The 20,970-nt window shown below is 55.7% G+C and overlaps 1 protein-coding gene across 1 annotated transcript; it reads right to left on the minus strand.

The window, feature by feature from the left end:
* Positions 1–10,824: 10,824 nt before the first annotated feature.
* On the minus strand, positions 10,825–20,238 carry LOC125353896 (zinc finger protein 64-like). The gene is given in 7 exon segments (XM_048349633.1): positions 10,825–11,360; positions 11,362–11,567; positions 12,984–13,235; positions 14,472–14,534; positions 15,279–15,311; positions 15,314–15,421; positions 20,141–20,238. Coding segments are annotated over 7 exon segments (1,176 nt in total). The 5' UTR covers positions 20,202–20,238; the 3' UTR covers positions 10,825–10,907.
* Positions 20,239–20,970: the final 732 nt, after the last annotated feature.

The raw sequence follows: 20,970 nt of genomic DNA on the forward strand, positions 1-20,970 counted from the left end.
GAAGAAGCCAGGTACAGTGCTCAGGCCCTGAGTCCAAGGCCCAGGACTGGCCAAAAAAAAAAAAAAAAAAACAACCAGAGGCTATCACCAATCCTTTTCCCTCAGTAAGGAATTAATGATTTGCAAACTGTCATACCTTTGAGGATTCTCACACATTTTGGTCCAAACCAGTGACATAATGCAAAGCAGCAGCTATGAGAAAAAATCCATTGTTGCACAGAATTATAAGTAATGTGTGACCAGGCACCAGTGGCTCACGGCTTAATCCTAGCTACTTAGGAGGCTAAGATCTGAGGATTGTGGTTCAAAGCCAGTCCAGGCAAGAAAGTCTGCAAGACATCTCTCCACCTAAAACCACCTAAAAACCTTTGAGCTGTGGCTTTGCCTTGAGCCAAAAAGCACAAGGATAGCACCCGGGCCCTGAGTTCAAGGGCTGTGACTGACAAAATAATTGGTATAGAATGATCTCATTGCTTCGCATAAAGATATATAATGCAAAGAAACAACACAGAACTCTCAATGTAGGGATGGGAGCAGAGACCCTTTTGTTTTCTTTCTTATATGTGTATCTTAGAACGACGTTCCTTTTTCCCCTGTTGTGCTCCTGGGGCTTGAACTCAGGGCACAGCTTCAGTTCCGTGTGTGTGTGTGTGTGTGTGTGTGTGTGTGTGTGTGTGTGTGTCTCCCAGACCCCAGCACTGGGCTGACAAGGATGGCACATTTGAACACTTCAGATTTAACACGCCGTGTGGTCTGCCCTGTCGTCACCTGTCAAGCTTGGCTTTGGGGAGGGTCTGTCCCCCCTAACTCCCCCCCCCCCCCCGCCATCTGTCACCCTGAGTGGTAGGCTTGCGGAACATTCTAGGCCTCACTTGGTCCATGCTTCCCCGGCTCTCTGTGCCTCTGGACACCAAGCCCACCCATCGGAGCCCCAGTGCGCGTCCCTGGGGGAGGTGAGAGGCCCACACCCCACGAGGCATGCGGGCGATGCCAGGGTCCCTGGGCGGCCAGGAGCTGGGCGTGGTCGGTCAGCCGCGTGGCTGTCTGCCGGGCAGGGGTGACAGCTTGGGTCAGCGGCTCTGCCGGGTCCACCCCACCCCCAGGTTATAAATAATAACCAGACACGCAGCAGCCTGTGGATGGATCCCAGGGCTGCCTGGTGATCGGAGCCGTCACCAGACCCCCACGGAAGCCCTCGTGTCGGGAATGGCCTCTTGTTCACATCTGTGCCGGTTCTGGGGCTTGAACTCCGGGCTGGGTGCTGTCCCTTAGCCTTTTTACTAGTGCTATACCACTTGAGCCAGGCTGAAAAATCTACTTTCTGGCATTTTGTTAGTAGTTTATTGGAGATAAGAGTGTCACACTCTCTCCCTTGGCTGGCTTCGAACCGTGATCCTCAGATCTCAGCCCTTCCTGAGTAGCTACCACCAGCACCCGGCTAATTGGCAGGTTTGGGGGCTGAGTTCTTGTGTTCAAGCCTAGCACTCTACCACTTTGAGACACGGTGTCACTTCCTGTTCTCTGGTGGTTCATTGGAGAATTAGAGGTAAGCGGCTCGTGGACTTTTCTGTCGGAGCTGGCTTTGAACCGTGATCCTCAGATCTCAGGCACGAGTGGCCAGCGCCCAGCCCCTGTCTTTTTTGTGGTTATTGCAGTTTGAACTCAGGGCCTCTCACGGAAGGCTAGTGCTCTGTCACTGGAGCCACAGCTCCATTTCCAACGTTTTGCTGACAGGAGCCAGTAGTGCCCAGCTATTGTTTTCAAAATGCAAACATGAGTAGGAATGGAGAAGAAACCTTGATGAATCGAAAGAGGCATCCAAATGGCGAATAAAATTCTAGTCTGATGTTGGTTTCACGCCTGTCATCCTAGCTACTCAGGAGGCTGAGATCTGAAGATCGGAGTTCAAAGTCAGCCCGGGAAGGAAAGCCCATGAGACTCTTACCTCCAATTAACCACCAGAAAACCGGAAGTGGCGCGGTGGCTCAAGTGGTAGAGCATTGGTCTTGAACTGAAGAGCTCGGGACAGCGCCCAGGCCCTGAGTTCAAGCCCCACACTTCGGAGTGTGAATTGCTGATTGTCTTTTTGCCTCCTGATGACCCAGCGTGGCTTTGACCAGATGCGCCTGGCGGTCGCGCACACCTGTAATCCCAGCTCAGGAGGCTGAGACCTCAAGGACTGCGGTTCAAAGCCAACCCTGGGCTTTCCAGAATTTACTGAACATGACCCCCAAAAGCTCCTGGGGGTATGGCTCAAGTGATAGAGCACCTGCCTAGCAAGCACAGGGCCCCAGGTTCAAAACCCAGTCCTGAAAAGGAAAAGGAAAACGAGGAACCACACCAAAGTTCTCTCACGCGGGAGGTAACATGTATGGATCAAGTCACGGGGTAGTCTAAACATTTTCAGACTTCACCTCCTGAGCTTTCTCTGTGGAAAGGCTTGGCCTGCCCGCCCTGCTGCTGGGCGGGAGGAACGGATGGGAGACACCCCCCCCGCCCCCCACCCCCGTACCCCGAGTGTCTTTGAAGGCAAGCTGGCCTCCTCAGGTTACTCAGTCTGCTAATTAGTTTAGAGAGTAGAAGCCCTTCATATTCTCAAATTCCATTTGCAAGGAAACAGGAGGCTTAAGTCGCCACAGATGGAAATTATGCCCCCCCCCCCTTTGTCCCAGAAGACCTGCACCACAAGACTCCTACTTACTCTTCTGTGTACCCGGGACCATGGGCATGCGCCACCATGCCCTTCTTTTTGTTTTTCGGTTGAGATGAGGTCTCCTACGCTTCTTGGCCCCTGCTAACCCAGAGCTGTCCCCCTCTTGGTGTCAGCCTCCTGAGTAGCCAGGATGACGGCTGTGAGCCAGCGGCACCTGGCTCAACGTCGTTTTCAATCTTTGCACAAACTTAGCCATAAGCCAGATGCCGCTGGCTCACAGCTGTCGTCCTGGCTACTCAGGAGGCTGAGATCTGAGGATCGTGGTTCAAAACCAGTGTGGGCAGAAAAGTCCCCATGAGACTCTGATCCCCAGTTAACCACTCAAACAAACAGACAGACGAACAAACAACTGGAAGTGGCGCTGTGGCTCAAGTGCCACAGTGGAGTGCCAGCCTTGAGCACAAAGAAGCTCAGGGACAGCGCCCAGGGCCCCGAGTTCAAGCCCAACAACAACAACAACAATCCTTAAAATGGCTAAAACTTTGAATTACCTAAATACTTAGGAGGACATTCTGCTTTTATGAACAGATGAACAGAGAAAGAAAATGTGGTACTCAAACTTTTTTTTTTTTTTGTCAAACGTAGGGCTTGAACTCAGGGCCAGGACATTGTCCCTGAGCTTCTTTTGCTCAAGGCTAGTGTTCTGCCACTTTGAGCTATAGCTTCCCTTCTGGTTTTCTGGTGCTTCATTGGAAATGAGAGTCTCATGGCCTTTCCTGCCTGGGTGGTTTTGAACCAAGATCCTCAGATCTCAGCCTCCTGAGTAGCTAGGATGACAGGTGTGAGCCATGGGCGCCTGGTTGGTATATATACTTACAGTGAGTGGAATAGTATTCAGCCTTGGAAAAGGCAGAAATACTGTAATCTGAGACAATGTAGATGAAACTTGAGGGTACTGTGCTAAGTCAGGAAGCGACATGTTTGGGAGGCTACCTAGAGGAGCTAGCTGAAGGTCATGTTGCTGGAACCGGGGCGGCATGTTGACCATCAGGGCTGAGGGGAGGAGATGCAGACGAAACCTCCACAGTCCCTGAGGTTCAACTTAGCAAGAATAAAGTGCACAGCGTTGTTTCCAGATCCAACAGCACCAAGGGGGACGCTTAAAACGTTTCTCAGAGGCAGTGCTCATGTTAAGTTCTTACCCCAGGCATACTAGCAGTGGCTGGGGTGTGGCTCGGTGGTACAGTACTGGTCGAACATGCTTGAGGACCTGGGTTCAATCCCCAGCTCTGGAAAATGAAAGAAACAAAACCAAGGCTCTTCTCCGTTTCATCTTGGGAGGCTGCGACACCGAGGAAGGTGCGGCAATGCTCAAGGCAGTATCAAGTGGGGTTTGGGGGGGCACTCCACCCTCAGGGTGAGGAGAGCACGGGTCCCTCCGCCACCCACGCGCCCCATGATCCCCCAAATAATGCCCCCCCTCCTTTGAAGACTGAGCCAGAGGGTGCATGTTTTAAAAGTTTGTAAGCATGGGGTGGCTCAAACCTGTACTCCCCACTACTGGGGAGGTGGAGATGGGGAGGATCAAGTTTAGAGGCCGGTCCAGAGCTCCTCCCCGCCCGCCCCCCCCCCCAGTAGCCAGGCCCTCACCTCAACAAGTGGGGAGCACAGTTACCGGGTCCCCGCGGCTCTCACAAAGGCAGGTGCCCTCCGAGGGGTGCCACTATCCATCCTGGGGATTGCACCCCAAAAAGAAGGGTGTGGGTGTGGGCCATGTCAGCAAGTAACCTCCGGCCCCCCCCCGCCACCCCTCCCCCGTGTTGTTTGCAAGCTTTTCCTCCCCTCCCGCCTTGCCTTGACGGGGGTGCCCGCAATGGGGAGGGCTGGACGGCCTCTGGAGTGTGTGTCCCCGAGTTCAGGGTCAGGTGGGCAGGGGTGGCGTGGCCGAGCTCCGCCCCCCACCCCTGGAAGGGCTGATCGCAGCCAGGGGGCAGCTTTTCCGTCCCGCCCTCCCAGGGAAATCAGGAAAGGGGGGGGGGCAGGGGAAAGGCGCAGGGGGATGAACATGAGCTAATAATTAATAATAATGAATAATTATAGACACTGTTAAAAGGATTAAGGGAGACACAGTGTCTGCGCTTTGTTTTAACGGGACCTGGGGTGCTGTCTCTAATCCCAGCCAGGAGAGGAGCCCCACTGGGTGGCTAATTAAAACAATTACCAGGCAGATCTCAGTGGCATTCCAAGACCCAAGCAGAGAAAGCAGGGTGGTCTCTCTAAGTCAGCTCTGAAGAGGAGTCTTGGGGTCCCCCACCCCTTTCAGACTGGTTTGGGTTTGCTAACCCTAACCCTTTCCCTCCTCTTTTTGGGGCCTATAGAAACGAAATCTGCGGGTGGTGGAATTGAGGGGTGTTAATTTACAAGCCTGCAACGGCTCCACTGCCCTAGGTCAGGACAAGGAAGTCACTTTGTTTGCAGAGTCCTATTCTTCTTCCTTTCTTTCTCCTATCTCCTCTTCACTCCTTTTTCTGTCTCCCCCTCCAAATTTCTTCATCTGCCTCACCCCCCCCCCCCTTTCTGGTACCGGGGCTTGAACCCAGGACCTCAGCGCTTAGTTTTTGAACTCAAGGCTGGCACTCTACCATGTGAGCCACAGCTCCATTTCCAGCTTCTTGCTGTCTAATCAGAAATAAGAGGCTCAAAGACTCTCCTGCCTGGGCTGGCTTTGTGTTCCAATCCTCAGAGCTCAGCCTCCTGAGTAGCTGGGATTACAGGCGTGAGCACGGAGGCCAGGCTTCTAAGGAGCTTTGTGACCGCTGAACTCGGCCATTTTCAGGGTGCCACAGAGTCAATGCAAACCCTGCGAAGCCATGCACTCCCTTGATTGCGACCCTGCCCCTCCCCGCCTTCCTGGGTCACCACTTCGTTCTGCAGTCAAGATTTATAGTCAGGAGAAGAGAACCATGGTGGAGGCTATTAGTGATGAAAGGTAATCGATGGGAAAGGGTTTCCTGCTGGCTCGTTTCAAGCAGTGTCATCCCCAAAAAGCAAGTGTGCAGCAGCTTTGGGGCCGGTGAAGAGCCTGTCTCCCAAGTGCCAGTGTTTGCTGAGTCCTGGGATTCGTACACAGGGCCATTTCCCACTGTGTAAGCGAGCCAAGGCATGCGGAATAAATTCCCAGCTTTCATGCAGCAGCAGTTCGATAGCTTCTATCTGTTGGTTGTGACAGTACTTACTACGGTGGTCTCGTGATCTCTGGCTCAAGGTTTGGGCACTATCAGAATAAGTTTCTTTTTTTTTTTCTTTTTGCCAGTCCTGGGGCTTGAACTCAGGGCCTGAGCACTGTCCCTGGCTTCTTTTTGCTCAAGGCTAGCACTCTGCCACTTGAGCCACAGCACCACTTCTGACTTTTCCTATACGTGTGTTGCTGAGGAATCGAACCCAGGGCTTCATGCATGCAAGGCAAGCACTTGACTGCTAAGCCTAATTCCCAGCTCCCAGAATAAGTTTTTAATAAGATCGTCTATCTACATATTCATTTTTTTTCCATTTCGTTTGTGCGTGTGCGCATGTGTGCACCGGTATTGAGGCTTGACCTCAGGGCCTCAGTGCTGTCCCTTAGCTTTTTGACTTAAGGCTAGTGCTCTTCCACGTTAGCCGTAGCTTCACTTCCGGCTTTTTGGTGGTTAACTTGGAGATAAGACTCTCATGGAGGGCTGGGAATATGGCCTAGTGGCAAGAGTGCTCGCCTCGTATACATGAAGCCCTGGGTTCGATTCCCCAGCACCACATGTAGTAAACGGCCAGAAGTGGCGCTGTGGCTCAAGTGGCAGAGTGCTTGAGCAAAAAAGCCAGGGACAGTGCTCAAGCCCTGAGTCCATGGCCCAGGACTGGCAAAAAAAAAAAAGACTCTGATGGTTTCCTACCTGGGCTGGCTTTGAACTGAGAGTCTCAAATCTCAGCTTCCTGATTAGCTAGGATTACAGGTGTGAGCCACTGGTGCTTGGTGACACTTGCTTTTTCTGTGTGTGTGTGTGTGTGTGTGTGTGTGCGCACGCGTGCACATGTGTGCGTGTCAGTCCTGGGCTTGAACTCAGGGCCAGGGCTCTGTCTCTGAGCTTCTTTTGTTCAAGGCTAGTTAGTGCTCTACCACTTGGGCCACAGCTCCACTTCCAGCTTTTTTTTTTTGGTGAATAATGGGAGATAAGAATCTTACAGATTTCTCTGCCCAGGCTGGCTTTGAAGCATAATCCTTAGATCTCAGCCTCCCAAGTAATGAGCATTATAGGTGTGAACTACTGGCACTTGGCGATACTTAATTTCTAATATATATATATATATATATAACATATATATATATATATATAACATATATATATATATATATATTTTGCCAGTCCTGGGCCTTGAACTCAGGGCCTGAGCACTGTCTCTGGCTTCTTTTTTGCTCAAGGCTAGCACTCTGCCACTTGAGCCACAGCACCACTTCTGGCCGTTTTCTATATATGTGGTGCTGGGGAATCAAACCCTGGGCTTCATGTATACGAGGCGAGCACTCTACCACTAGGCCATATTCCCAGCCCTATTTTCTAAAATATTTTTATTTAATAGACTATGTGTCTCTGAATGCCAAAATATGATCCCAAGTGAATTTTTTTTTTTTTTTTTGGCCAGTCCTGGGCCTTGGACTCAGGGCCTGAGCACTGTCCCTGGCTTCTTCCCGCTCAAGGCTAGCACTCTGCCACTTGAGTCACAGCGCCCCTTCTGGCCGTTTTTTGTATATGTGGTGCTGGGGAATCGAACCTAGGGCCTCATGTATCCGAGGCAGGCACTCTTGCCACTAGGCTATATCCCCAGCCCCCCCAAGTGAATTTTTAAAAACTCCTCTCCTAGTGCCATTAGGAGCTGTTAATGCTGTGGTGATAATGAGTTTGCGTAAAGTAGCACAGGACTTAACGGAATACCAGTCCATTTAGGGGAGCAGACGGCAGCCCGCCCGCCCGCCCGCCCGCCCTGCCAGCAGGGCTAAGCTAGCCCAGCCTCCCTGCCAAGCAATCTGGCAGTGTTTAAGCAAGAGCCTTAAAATGAGTACAACCTTTGACCCAGAAATTCAATTTCTGGGAATCTATTGGAAGAAAATAATTGTATGTACAGAAAGAGCTTTATGCATTGAGATAAATGCAGAAGCTTTTTTTTTTTTTTTTGTCAGTTGTGGGGCTTGAACTCAGGGACTGGGCGCTGCCTTTGACTTTTTCAGCTCAAGGCTGGAGCTCTACCACTTGAGCCACAGCGCCACTTCTGGTTTTCTGGGCTTCATTGGAGATAAGAGTCTCAAAGACTTTCATGCCCAGGCTGGCTTTGAACTAGGATCCTCAGCTCTCAGCCTCCTGAGTAGCATAGCTTACAGGCGTGAGCCACCAGCGCCCGGCTGGAGGTGGCTTGTGTGTGTGTGTGTGTGTGTGTGCACACCTGTACCAATTCTGGGGCTTGGACTCAGGGCCTGAGCACTGTCCCTGGCTTCCTTTTGCTCAAGGCTTTTTCTATGTCTGTGGTGCTGAGGAATCGAACCCAGGGCTTCATGCATGCTAGGCAGGCGCTCTACCACGAGGCCACATTCCCGGCCCCACGGAGGCGGCTTTTCTGTGGCCAGTGGCCCTGAGTCAAGCGCTTCTGTGGTCTCCAAGCTGCGTCAGGCCTGCCTTGGGCGACTGCGGCCTTCCCGGGTGACAGGGCTGCGGCCGAGGCCCCTCGGGGCACCGGGCTCTGTTTCTGGGACGGGGCCTGGGCACCCGTGTCTGGTGTGTGTGTGTGGGGGGGGGCGGGCAGAGCGGCCGCCGTCTGCCCCAGCTCTGCCGTCGCCATGGCGATGCCTCTGGGCAGCGGTTGCTGTCCAGGTAAGGCGCGCAGTTACCACCACAGCCCCCAGACAGGACCTCCAACCCCTGGAACACACTCCTGACGCCTGGGGGGGGCCCTCGGGGCCCGGGACAGGAAGAACAAACCCGGGGGGACACTGCCATCCCAGCGCATCCCTCAACCCATCCCGCCATACCCAAGCTTCGCGCGGTCACCTGGCGGGGCTGGGGTGACGCTGCGTGCACTGGACAGGCTCCCTTCCGTAGTTGGGGCCGGGGGGGGGGGGAGGGCGGGGGGGAGAGAAAGGCTGGAAAATGAAATCTTGTTTTTAAGTCAGCTCTTTCTTGGGCGGGGGAGGGGTTACTGGTCCTGAACTCACGACCTGGGTGCTGTCCCCGAAGTTTAAAAGACCCCCTTCTTTCTTCTCCTCCCCTGGTGATGTGGAGATGAGAGTCTCCTGGGCTTTCTGCCTGGGATGGCTTTGAACTGTGATCCTCAGCGCGTGGCCTCCTCCGTAGCTAGGATGATGGGCGTAAGCCCCCCCCCCCCCCCCCCCCCCCGGTGCCCGGCCAGTAGGTTTGCTCATTAGGCTTGGGTGCCCCTGTAGCCCAGTTTGCAGATATGCAAATCAGGGACTCAGAGGTAAAAGCTCCAGCTGAGGGCAGCCCTCCCCCCCCCCCCACCCCGTGGTGGCTTTCCCCACCCCTCTGACCACAGAACATGGCTTCCCGGAGAGGAGAGCCGCGGTGGGCAGGGCCTGGGAGCCCAGGAGGAACTGGGCAAAGGGCACAAGTTTTCCGGGCTGAGCCGAGTCAGCTCCTGAGTGGGTGGCATAGCCAATTATCACACTGTCTGTCCATACGACGTGTGCACAGCAGCAGCCATTGTTCACGGATTATGTGTGTGAGTGAGTGTGTGTGTGGGGGTAGGTGTGGCTCAAGTGTGAAGCACCAGCCTTGCGCTGCTGCATTTGAACCCCAGTGGAAACACGGAAAACACAAACAAAAACCTGTCCCAGCGCCGAGGGATGCCCGTCACCATGGTAACAGGAGCAGTGGGTCAACAGGCCCGCTGTAGAACCGAGAAGGCATCGGGCTCGTGCCAACTGTGGCCTCTTGCCAGTCCATGCAGCTTCCCAAGAACAGTAATAGACTGATGGCGCCCATTTCAAAAACCAAGGCCGAACCCAGGGGCCAGTGGCTCACGCCTGTAATCCTAGCGACTCGGCAGGTTGAGATCTGAGGATCACGGTTCGAAGCCAGGGCGGGAAAGTCTGTGAGACTCTGAACTGAGCACCACAGCACGTGGACGTGGAGCTGCGGCTCAAGTGGCAGAATGCTAGCCTTGAGCAGAAAAGCGCACAGACAGCGGTCAGGTATTGAATTCAAGCCCCAGGCCCGGCACCAAACAAAAATCACCAACCGAAAAATAAGAACATAATTGTAACCCCTCAGCACATCACCTTTACAATAAAATAAATACGCAGGAACAAAATAAATCCCCTGACAGAGAGCACCTACAAGAACTTATATCAGGGCTGGGAATATGGCCTAGTAGCAAGAGAGCTCGCCTCGTATACATGAGGCCCTGGGTTCAATTCCCCAGCACCACATATACAGAAAACGGCCAGAAGTAGCGCTGTGGCTCAAGTGGCAGAGTGCTAGCCTTGAGCAGAAAGAAGCCAGGGACAGTGCTCAGGCCCAACTTATATCAAACAAGGGCAGTATGTAGTAAATGAGAAATGATTTGGGGCGGCGGCGGGGGTGTGTGTGTCCCCAGAACAAGGCCTAGGGGTCCCTGGGCCGTAGACTTTCCTAAACTCCATTCCACCCCACCCCAGGACACCCGAGTGGGGGCCGGCCGGTCACAGCTTGACCTTTGGCGCCACCTGCAGGCGAGCTTCGGCACAGGACCCATTCATGGAGGAGTCCCCAAATGTCCATACACTCCAGTTACTGTGGGGGAAGGAAAATACCCTGCTAATACGGGTCTCTAGAGGAACGGAATGAAACTCTGCATGGTCCTTGCGGGTCAGTCTACGGATGAATTTACCTTTTTATTATAAAACAGAGGAACAAAAAACCCCACACACAAGTATGTGAATCGAGCACAGTTCTAAGAACCAGAACTGGTGGGCAGCGCGGCCCTGGTCTGCATACGGACTTAGTGTTCTAGTCCTCGCTCGTTGGAGACGTCCATTCTGGACGGGATGGGGGTTCGTGTCCCGACAGCCATCCGTCCCCGTGGGGCCGAGCGGGGCCTGGCGGGCCCTGCCACCTTCCGACGGCATCTCTCGGGCTGCCGTGTCGCTTTGGTATCGTGTTCCGCGGGGTCCAGGCCGTCTGCTTCAGCACCCCGGCCAGTCCCCCCCCCCCCCCCAGAGCCCACCGCGGGGACGCTAGAGGCCGAGGCTGGGCTCCAGGGGCCCCTCCAGCTGCCCCCCAGAGACCAGAGGCCCCAGCTGGGCCTCGGCGCCGCCCTCCGCGGGGAAGGTGACCAGCGGCGCGCCCTTGCCGTCGCCGCCGCCCGGGTGGCCGTGCTGCTTGCGGTGGCAGCGCAGGGAGTCGCCCCTGACGAAGGCCGCCCCGCAGGTCTCGCAGCGGAAGGCCCCGCGGCGGCGGCGGCTCTCGGCGTGCGCCTGGGCCCGGTGGCTCCTGTCCATGTGCTTGGCCAGGCTGCTGGGCCGCTTGGTGTCGAAGCTGCACAGGTGGCACTTGAAGGGGCGGTCCTGGCAGTGCACGCGGCGGTGCACGCGCAGCGCGGCGGGGCTGGAGCAGGAGTAGCTGCACTCGGGGCACTTCTCGGGGTGCGCGGCCTGGTGCAGCCGGCTGTGGGCCAGCAGGTCGGCGCGGGTCCCGGCCCTGGAAGGCGCAGTGCGGGCACCGGAAGGTGTGCTTGATGCGGATGTGCGACTTGAGGTTGGCCTTCATGGTGCAGCGCACGTGGCAGAACTCGCACTTGAAGGGCTTCTCCCCCGAGTGCACGATCATGTGCCGCTTCAAGTCCGAGCTGATCTTGAACTTGGCGCTGCACAGCCAGCACTGGAAGGGCGTGTCCCCTGGCAGGGAAAGGTGTGCTTCCGTTAGCCCAGGCAGGCCACGGGGGGGGGGCACCCCAACTCCCCCCAAACGCCTCGTGCACGCGGCTGCCACCGGTGGACTGGGACCTTTTGAATTCTAACCCTTCCCGGCTTCGGGACGATGACAATAGTCACCCGAGTCCCCGTCGAGCCCCTTCCCGATGTGGCCGAGAGAAGAAGCCGACTCTGAACTCAAGCGTCGGCTTCCCCCGACTCCTCTGCCGTCGACCATCTTAATGACACTGGGCGTTTTTTTATTTTTATTTTTTGTGCCAGTAGAGGGGCTTGAACTCAGGGCTCCGGGCACTGTCTCTTAGCTTTTTTTTTGCTCAAAGCTGGTGCTCTACTATTTTGAGCCACAGCTCCACTGTTTACTGAGATATAAGCGTCTTACACACTTTCTTGTCCAGGCTAGTTTTAAACCATGATCCTCACATTTCAACTTCCTGAGTAGCTAGGATTACAGGTATGAGCCAGCAGCCCCTGGCCTTGAGTTCTTGCATATACTTCTACTCCAAGACAGGAGACAGTTTTGATGGGCATACAAATTGTGTGTGTGTGTGTGTGTGTGTGTGTGTGTGTGTGTGTGTTGCTAGTGGGGTTTGAACTCAGGGCCTAGGCGCTGTCCCTGAGCTCCTTTTGCTGAAGGCTAGCACTCTACCACTTGAGCCACAGCGCCACTTCTGCCTTTTCCTGTGATTTAATTGGAAATAAAGAGTCTCACAAACTTTCCTGCCAGACAGGCTTTGAACTGCAATCCTCACCTCTCAGCCTCCAGAGTAGCTAGGATTACAAGCCTGGTGCCAAGCTGTCTCTTAGCTTCTTATTTACTTATTTAAAACTTTGTTATTAAATAGTTTTACAAAGAGGTTAAAATTTCATAAGTCAGGTTTTAAGTATAATACCTCTTGAATAGTGTCAACCTTTCTATCATCCTATCATCCTCCCCCCCCCCCTTTTTTTTTTGGTGCCAGTCCTGGGGCTTGAACTCAGGGCCTGGACACTGTCCCTGAGCTTCTTTTTGTTCAAGGCCGGTGCTCTACCACGTGAGCCACAGCTTCGCTTGCAGCTTCTCTTGGTAGTTTAGTGGCGATAACGAGTTTCACAAACTTTCCTGCCTGGTCTGGCTTCAGGCCATGATCCTCAGATATCAGCCTCCCGAGGAGGTGGGATTACACGCGTGAGCCACCAGTGCCTGGCGGGAGGTAGCTATGATTTTAGAAGATTTCCTCCCCCCCCCCCCCACCAAAGAAGAGGAAGAAAAGCTCCTAGAAAGAAAAGGTCACCATTTACAGCCACATTCAACCGTCTTGGCTACAGGCTGAACTAAGTACACCATGTGGCCGCGAGGCTAGGTGCGGGGGCCGGCCAGCAGGTGGCGCCGCGCGCACTCACCGGTGTGCGAGCGCAGGTGCACGGTGAGCTGGCTGGAGTTGCGGCTGGCGTAGGGGCACAGCTGGCACTTGTAGGGCCGCTCGTCGGAGTGGATGCGCAGGTGCTTCTTGAGGCTGCTGCTGTCCACGGCCGCGTAGTCGCACAGGTGGCACTTGTGCGGCTTCTTGTTGGTGTGGCAGCGCATGTGCATGGTGAGGTTATCCTTGCGGCTGAAGCACTTGTTACAGAAGTCACACTTGTGGGGCTTGTCGCCTTCCAACACAAAGGCACACGCGGCCGTGAGGGGGCTCTGGGGTCCGGAGGCCGGCCTCCCCCTCCCCCTCCCCCCCCACGGCGTGCAGAGGTGTAACTGATCACTAATGCTCAGTGTGACGAGAACACGCCTGTCAACCAGCTTGACACCCGCCCTACCCAGAGACGCACGAAAGACGCACCAGGCTGATGCGCTCCCGTGTATGGGTGTGCACATGTAGGTGTGTATCTGTGCACGTACACGCATACAGGAGTGTGCATGTGTACACAATTTCTAGGCTTACATTCAGAGCCTTGGGCTCTCAGTTAGCTTTCTTGCCCATAGTTGGTGCTCTTGTCATTTGATCCATGTCTCCATCCCTGTTTTTTCACTGGTTATTTTGGAGATAAGAGAACACTGCTACTTCTCAGAACACTGGCCATGGGAAATAGTTTCTTTCACTAAAATTATTATTATTATTGTTGTTGTTGTTATTACTATTGTGTGGCAGTTCTGGGCTTGAACTCAGGGTCTGGGTGCTGGCTGAGTGTTTTGCTCAAGGCTAGCTAGCTCTCTACCCCTGGAGTCACAGCTCCATTTTTGGCTTTTTGGTGGTTCATTGGCGATCAGAGACTGTCACAGACTTTCCTGCCCAGGCTGGCTTCGAACTGCCATCCTCAGATCTCAGCCTCCCGAGTCGATTACAGGTGTGGGCTGCGGGTGGGTGGTTCCTCTTGTCCTGGAGTATTTTGAGGTTTCCCTAGTGAGTGGTGTAGCCACGGACAGAACCCAACCCCTCGGGGGCTTCAATCTGTGTAAAGGGACCCGAGGTCCGCGGCAGGCGCTGGGACACGGAGGCCACGCCCGCCGTGGAAGCCTCTCAGGGCGCCGACAGTGGAAATACTGTGGTGTTGGCGACCACGGGGCTCGGCTGAGGGGCGGGGGTGACCTGAGGGAGATGCTGGGGGGGCCCCGGGCCTCTGCTACTCAGCGCAGACCCCCCCCTCCCGCCCGCCCTGCACCTGCAGTGTCTTGCAGTGAATGACGAACCCAGCCCTTCCCACCTCTTGTAAGCGGGCATTTTATGGGTCTTCTGGAAGATGTGGAGGCCACGGGCCTCGGTGCGGCCCAGTGCCGGTCATCTTCCCCTCACGCCCCTTCCCTTCCTCGCCCCAGCCCCCACTAACCACCAGTCCACTCCCACACCCCACGTCCCGCGCCCTCGCTCAGTGGTGGCCTTCAGGAACCGCTCTTACCCGTGTGGATTCTTAGGTGGCGGTCCAGATCTTTCATGCCGTGAACAGTTTTGAAGTGACACCCTAGGAGAGCAGAAAACACAGGTTTTTCTTTCTCTCTAGCCGTGTGTGTGTGGTGTGTGTGTGTGCGCGCGCGTGCGCTGGTCATAGGACTTGAACTTGTTCTCTTGCGTGGCTTTTTTTGCTCAAGGCTGCTCTACCCCTTGAGCCGCACGGCACTTCCTGCTGCTGGCTGAGTCACGGGAGCTACGTCTCCCGGGCTTTCCTGTCTAGTCTGGCTACCAAGCGGAGCGATCTTCCAATCGCGGCCTCCAGGTCTGGACACTAGGGCTCAGTTTAAATGCACTTTAACCTAAGGCATTTTCAGTGGACGATGGGGTTCCGAGTCGCCCTATGTCTGCTAGGGGTCCGGTATCTGGAGTTGTGCGCCGGGAAGGCCCCGTGCTTACACATCAGCCATCTGCTCACACGCAGGCCATGTGGGTCAATTGTTCACACGTGGGCCATCTGTTCACAACATGTGTCATTCATGAGTCAAGAAAAACCCCACGCTGGGCACAGATGGCTCACGCCGGTTATGCTAGCTACTCAGGAGGCTGAGGTTCGAAGCCAGCCTGGGCAGGCAAGTCTGGGATCCCAAAAAGCCAGAAGTGGAGCTGTGTGAGAGCACAAAAACTCCAGCCAAGCATTCAGGCCCTGAGTTCAAGTTCCAGGCCCAGCATGCCCACGTGCACGCACGCACGCACGCATGCACGCACGCACCCCGCCAGGAGTCCCACAGAGGAGGGCGCCGGCTCCGCCCCTTACCTGGGTAGCAGCAGTTGAAGGTCCTCTCCCCAGGGTGGCGGTCTGCTCCCGGGGCCCTGGAGGGGGCTCCGTGGCGGGGGGCCTCGGGCTGCCGTCGCCTTCCGCGGGGGGCTCTGCGGCCTTCGGGCCATCGCCGAGCGGCTCTGAGGCGGAGATGGAGACAGTCCCAGCTGAAATCCCTCATGGTGGCGACCCAGAATGAACTTGAATTACAGGCAAGCGAAGTAAGACAAGAGGAGGCTCTCGGGCCAACAGTGGGGCCTGAACGAGCGACTCTGTGCTCTCGCTTGGCTTTTTCTACTCAGGGCTGGAGCTCTACTGCTTGAGCCACACCACCACTTGTGAATTTTTGCTAGTTAATTGGAAGTAAGAGTCTAAGGACTTTTCTGCCTGGGCTAGCTTTTTTGTTTTTGTCAATTCTGTTTATTTTCTCAAGGAACCAGCTTTTTTTTTTTTTTTTTTTTTTTTGGCCAGTCCTGGGCCTTGGACTCAGGGCCTGAGCACTGTCCCTGGCTTCTTCCCCGCTCAAGGCTAGCACTCTGCCACTTGAGCCACAGCGCCGCTTCTGGCCGTTTTCTGTATATGTGGTGCTGGGGAATCGAACCTAGGGCCTCGTGTATCCGAGGCAGGCACTCTTGCCACTAGGCTATATCCCCAGCCCAGGAACCAGCTTTTAACTTTATTTATTTGCTGGATGGTCTTTCTAGTCTCAATTTCATTCATCTCTGCTTTGATCTTTGTCATCTCTCTCCTCCTAGCCAGTTTAGGTTCAATTTTTTTTCTTGCTTCTCCAGCCGTTTTTAACTTCGTCATGAGGTTATTCACCTGATCTAATTCCATTTTTTTTTTTTTTTTTGCCAGTCCTGGGCCTTGGACTCAGGGCCTGAGCACTGTCCCTGGCTTCTTTTTGCTCAAGGCTAGCACTCTGCCACTTGAGCCACAGCGCCACTTCTGGCTGTTTTCTATATATGTGGTGCTGGGGAATCAAACCCAGGGCTTCACGTATACCAGGCAAGCTCTCTTGCCACTAGGCCATATTCCAGCCTTGATTCCATTCTTTTAATGTGTGAGCTGAGGGCAATGATCTTGCCCCTCAGCACTGCCTTTGCTGTATCCGCCTGGGCTGGCTTTGAACCGTGATTCACAGATCTCAGCCTCCTGAGGTGCTGGGATTATCGGAGTGAGCTATCCTGGCTAGTCCAACACTGCTTTTATGACGAGATGCAGCCGGAAGCTGCAGGCGGTGGCGGGTGGATCTAGGCTTTTATTACCTCCTCCTCCCCTCCAGTAGCTTTTGCTTCAGTTTGGTAACAGGTCAAGGAAGATACTTCAGGCATCACTGCGCTCCAGGCTAAAACAGATGCATCAACAAATAGCCTGAGTGGGCCCGGTGATTCACGCCTGTCATCCTAGCTACTCAGGAAGCGGAGATCTGAGGATCCCGGGTCAAAGCCTGGCAGGAAAGTCTGGGGCACTCTTATTTCTAATGAACCACCAGAAAGCCGGAAGTGGCGTTGTAGCTCAAGTGGTAGAGCGCTAGCCTCGAGCTGAAGAGCTCAGGGACAGCGCCCAGGCCGAGTTCAAGGACCAGGATGGACAAAAGACAGACAAACAAACGAAAAAAACCTAACAAACCTGAAAGGAGAGAGAAGAGGGAGGACCCAAGATGGATTCAGGATGAGGGCTTAAAGTCTCAAAATCTATCAATCAATCATCTGTGTCAGGGATCGAACCCAGGACTTCATGCTTGCTAGGTGAGTGCTTTACCACTTTAGCTATACCCCTTCTGCTCCCTTTCTCTTTAAACTTTCTTTTTTTTTTTTTTTTTTGCCAGTCCTGGGCCTTGGACTCAGGGCCTGAGCACTGTCCCTGGCTTCCTTTTGCTCAAGGCTAGCACTTTACTACCTGAGCCACAGCGTCACTTCTGGCTTTTTCTATATATGTGGTGCTGGGGAATTGAACCCAGGGCTTCAGATCTAGGAGGCAAGCACTCTGCCACTAGGCCATGTTCCCAGCCCCTAAACTTTCATATATTAGCATGCATTCACTCTCTAAGGGTGTGTGTGTGTGTGTGACACTGTGACATTTTCACAACCTGTGCAATGTATTCCAGTCCACTCCCCATCCCTCTCCTGACCCCCACCCCAATTCCTAACACAACTGCATCAAGTTACCTTGTCCTACTTTTGCACTTGCTGACAATCTACTTTGACAATGCTCATCCACTTCCATCCTCTAAGATTTCATTTTTGACATAAGGGCTCCATGGCTTTGCCTAGGCTGGCCTTGAACTTTCAATCTGACTCCCCTCTCCTGAGCAGCTGGGGATTATAGTTGTGTGCCAATAAGCACCACACAGATCAAATTAAGATAACAAATTCCGTTGCATCCTTCCTTAGTTGTGTGACCCTGGGTAAGTTACCAGGTGTAACCAGATCTCCCGGCCCTGGTCTCCTGGGGCTAGAGGAAGATTCAATTTGCTGGTATATGTAAAGCACCTTGTTAGCACCGTGCCAGGCCCAAGTATGGAGACTGCTCACTGGCAAGCTACCCGATTCTCAGGGGAAAACCCGGTTCCAGTGTGAACTAGACCTGGGGCAAAAGTTATCTGTGGGGGTGGATGAAAGCCGCCCTATTTGCATCCAACACAATGCACCCTCCGCTGAGGTGGGGGGGTTCTCCTGGTTGCACACTGGGAACCCTTGGAAGCTGGAAGTAGGGCCCTGGGCCAGTCCAGCGAGCACGTCTACCCAGACTAGCCGGGTTAGCGTGCCTTTCCCGGGCTGCTACCTTATTCTGCTGGAAATAAAAAAGTGATGAGGCTGGGTGCTGGCGGCTCACCCCTGTGATCCTAGCTACTCAGGAGACTCGGACCCGAGGACCGAGGCTCAAAGCCAGCCCGAGAAAGAGGGTCTGTGAGGCTTTCATCTCCAAATAACCACCAAAAAGCCAAAACGAAGCTGTGGCTCAAGTGGTAGGGCACCTGCCTTGACCCAGAAAGCTCAGACAGGGCCAAGGCCCTGAGTTCAAGGCCCAGCACCGGCACCAAAATAAAAAAAAAAAAAGAAAAAGCGATGGCAATCTACCCTTCAACCTTTCACCCAACGCTCTTGCAATTATGACAATTATGAGTCCATGTGCTGATGGGCAGCCTTAATTAAGTATAAAAGACCAGGGCTGGGAACGCGGCCTAGTGGGAGAGAGCTTGCCTGGCATGCATGAAGCCCTGGGTTCCATTCCTCAGCACCACAGACACAGAAAAAGCCGGAAGTGGCGCTGTGGCTCAAGTGGCAGAGTGCTAGCCTTGAGCAACAAAGCAGCTCAGGGACAGTGCTCAGGCCCTGAGTTCAAGCCCCAGGACTGGCAAGAAAAAGAAAAAAAAGAAAAGGCTTAGTGGGGCTGTCTCACGCCTGTTATCCCAGCTGCTCGAGAGCTGAGATGTAACCGCTGCAGTTAGAGGGCAGCTGGACATCAAAGTTCCCCAGATGCTACTCTCCAGTTAACCAGCAAAAAGCTGCACGTGGACATGCTGCTTAAGTGGTAGGGTACCTGGCTTGAGCAAAAAAGCTAAGGAAAAACACAGGGCTCTGAATTCAAGCTCCAATACACACACACACACACACACACACACACACACAGTCCCTCAGTGCAGTGACTTCGCTCCAGTGCGCCCCCTCCCAGAATTAATCCCCCCCTTCAGAGTTCCCCCCTCCCCATTCCCAGCCCTTCCCTTTGACTCGAGGTTCCTCTGGGCATAGTCTAGGCACAGGGGAGTCCTGAATATACATATCTATGTACATCTATACACACATATGCAAACATAGGTATATTTATATAAATATGTACAAACATATAGTTATTTGTTAATACACGGGTGGCTCGAGCCTGTCTTCCTAGACACTCGGGAGGCTGAGACCTGAGGATGGCCAGGCAGGAAAGTCCCCATGAGACCGTCATTTCCAATGAACCACTCAAAACCTGGAAGCGGCTCCGCATGGTAGAGCATTACCCTTAAGCACAAAGAGCTCAGGGGCAGCGCCCAGGCCTGAGTTCAAGTCCCGAGACCAACCAAAACCCCAAACCAAAGTAAAACCCAACCCAACTCAACTCAACCCTCCCCGACCAGGTTCTCAAAGCCCCAAAGCCCCACCACGGTGCAGCCTCGGAGAGCAGCGGAAAGTGCAAGAAGAGAACAAGAGGCGCGCTGGCTCCAGGGGGCGGGCAGCGCCCAGGCCCCGAGTTCAAGCCCCACCACCGACCAAAACAAACAACAACACACATGGATGTGGAGGGGGGGAGGAAAGAGGTGGGGGGGCCCGGGACAGTGTGCCCAGGCCCTGAGTTCAAGGCCCGGGACTAGCAAAAGAAGAAAGAAAAGAAAAGGAAAGAAAGAAGGACCGAGAAAGGCGGGCCCGGGGAGGGCGGGGCGGGGCGGGGCCGGAGCGCGGGAGCCCGCGGGGCCTCCGGGGCGGGACGCGGACCCCAGCGGGCTGCGGGGCCCCACCGCGCGGACGCCGCTGCCCGCCCCGTGAAGCGGGGCCGCCCGGGGCCGCCAGCCCCGCACTCCGGCGAGGTGCGGGCTCCTCTCCGCGCGCGCGCCCGCCCGCCCGCGCCCCTCCCCTCCCCTCCCCGGCCCCGAACCCGGGTCTGCGCCGCGCGGAGCAAAGTCGGGGTTGGCCGGGCGCCGCCTCCAGGGCGCGGCCTAAGCCGGCGCGGGGACGGCGTCCGCGCCGGGGGTGGGGTGGGGTGGGGGCTGCGGGGCGCGGCTCGGAGGGCCGGGGTCCGGGGCCCGAGTGCGGGGGGGGGGCTCCGCCGTGCCGCCCCCCCCGCCCGCCGCCCCGGGGGCGCCCCCCGCTACTCACCCGCCGGCGCCGGCCCCTCGGCGTCGCGGTGCCGCGGCCGGCTCTGCTTGCGCCGCGACATGGCGCGAGCTCGGGGCCCGCGGGTCCCCACGGGCGGCGCGGCTTCGCCCCGCCGGCTCCCGGGGTTCGGAACCGCCCCCCTCGGCCCGGCCGACCGCGCATGTCCGGGCCGGGCCGCGCGGTTTACCCCCCGCGCCGGGACCGCGGGGAGCCCCGGGGGGGGGGGCGCGGGCCGCGCGGCGGCGCCCGAGCTGGAGGGGAGCGCGGGGGGGGGCCCCCCCGAATCTGCATCCTAACGAGGTCCCGGGCGATCGCGGCGCGCGCGGTAACGAGGTCCCGGGTGACGCCGCGCCATTAGCATGGCAGCCGCGCCGCGCGCCCCGCGCCCCGCGCCCCGCGCCTAACGAGCTCCCCGCGGCCGCGCGCTGCCCCCGGGGCCGCGGCCGCACCCGGGCTCCGGGCGGGGGGGGGGGGGGCGGGGGCGGGCGCCGGGCTTTCCTTCTTTGAACCTCCCCGTCTTGTTTGTTTGTGTTCCCGCCCCCCCCCCCCGCAGATTTAAAGGGAACCCGGCTAACTGTGCACATCCCGAAAGTTCTGGAATGCGTCGGCCCGGGCCCGGAATCTTATTTAAATTTTTATTTTACCGACGATCTCCAACTTCTGTCCGGAGCCCTCGGTGGCACCCGGGGTGGAGGACGGGGCTGGGCACCTTGGTGAGATCCGAGGGGACCCCTGCCCGCCCCCTCGGATGGCACCCAACAGGAGCAGCCCCCCTTCCCTCCCCCCTTTATTTTCCTCACATTGAGGAGTCAGCCAAGCAGGGCAGCGCC

The sequence above is a fragment of the Perognathus longimembris genome, chromosome 6 (assembly GCF_023159225.1).
Source record: "Perognathus longimembris pacificus isolate PPM17 chromosome 6, ASM2315922v1, whole genome shotgun sequence".
Lineage (NCBI taxonomy): Eukaryota > Metazoa > Chordata > Mammalia > Rodentia > Heteromyidae > Perognathus > Perognathus longimembris.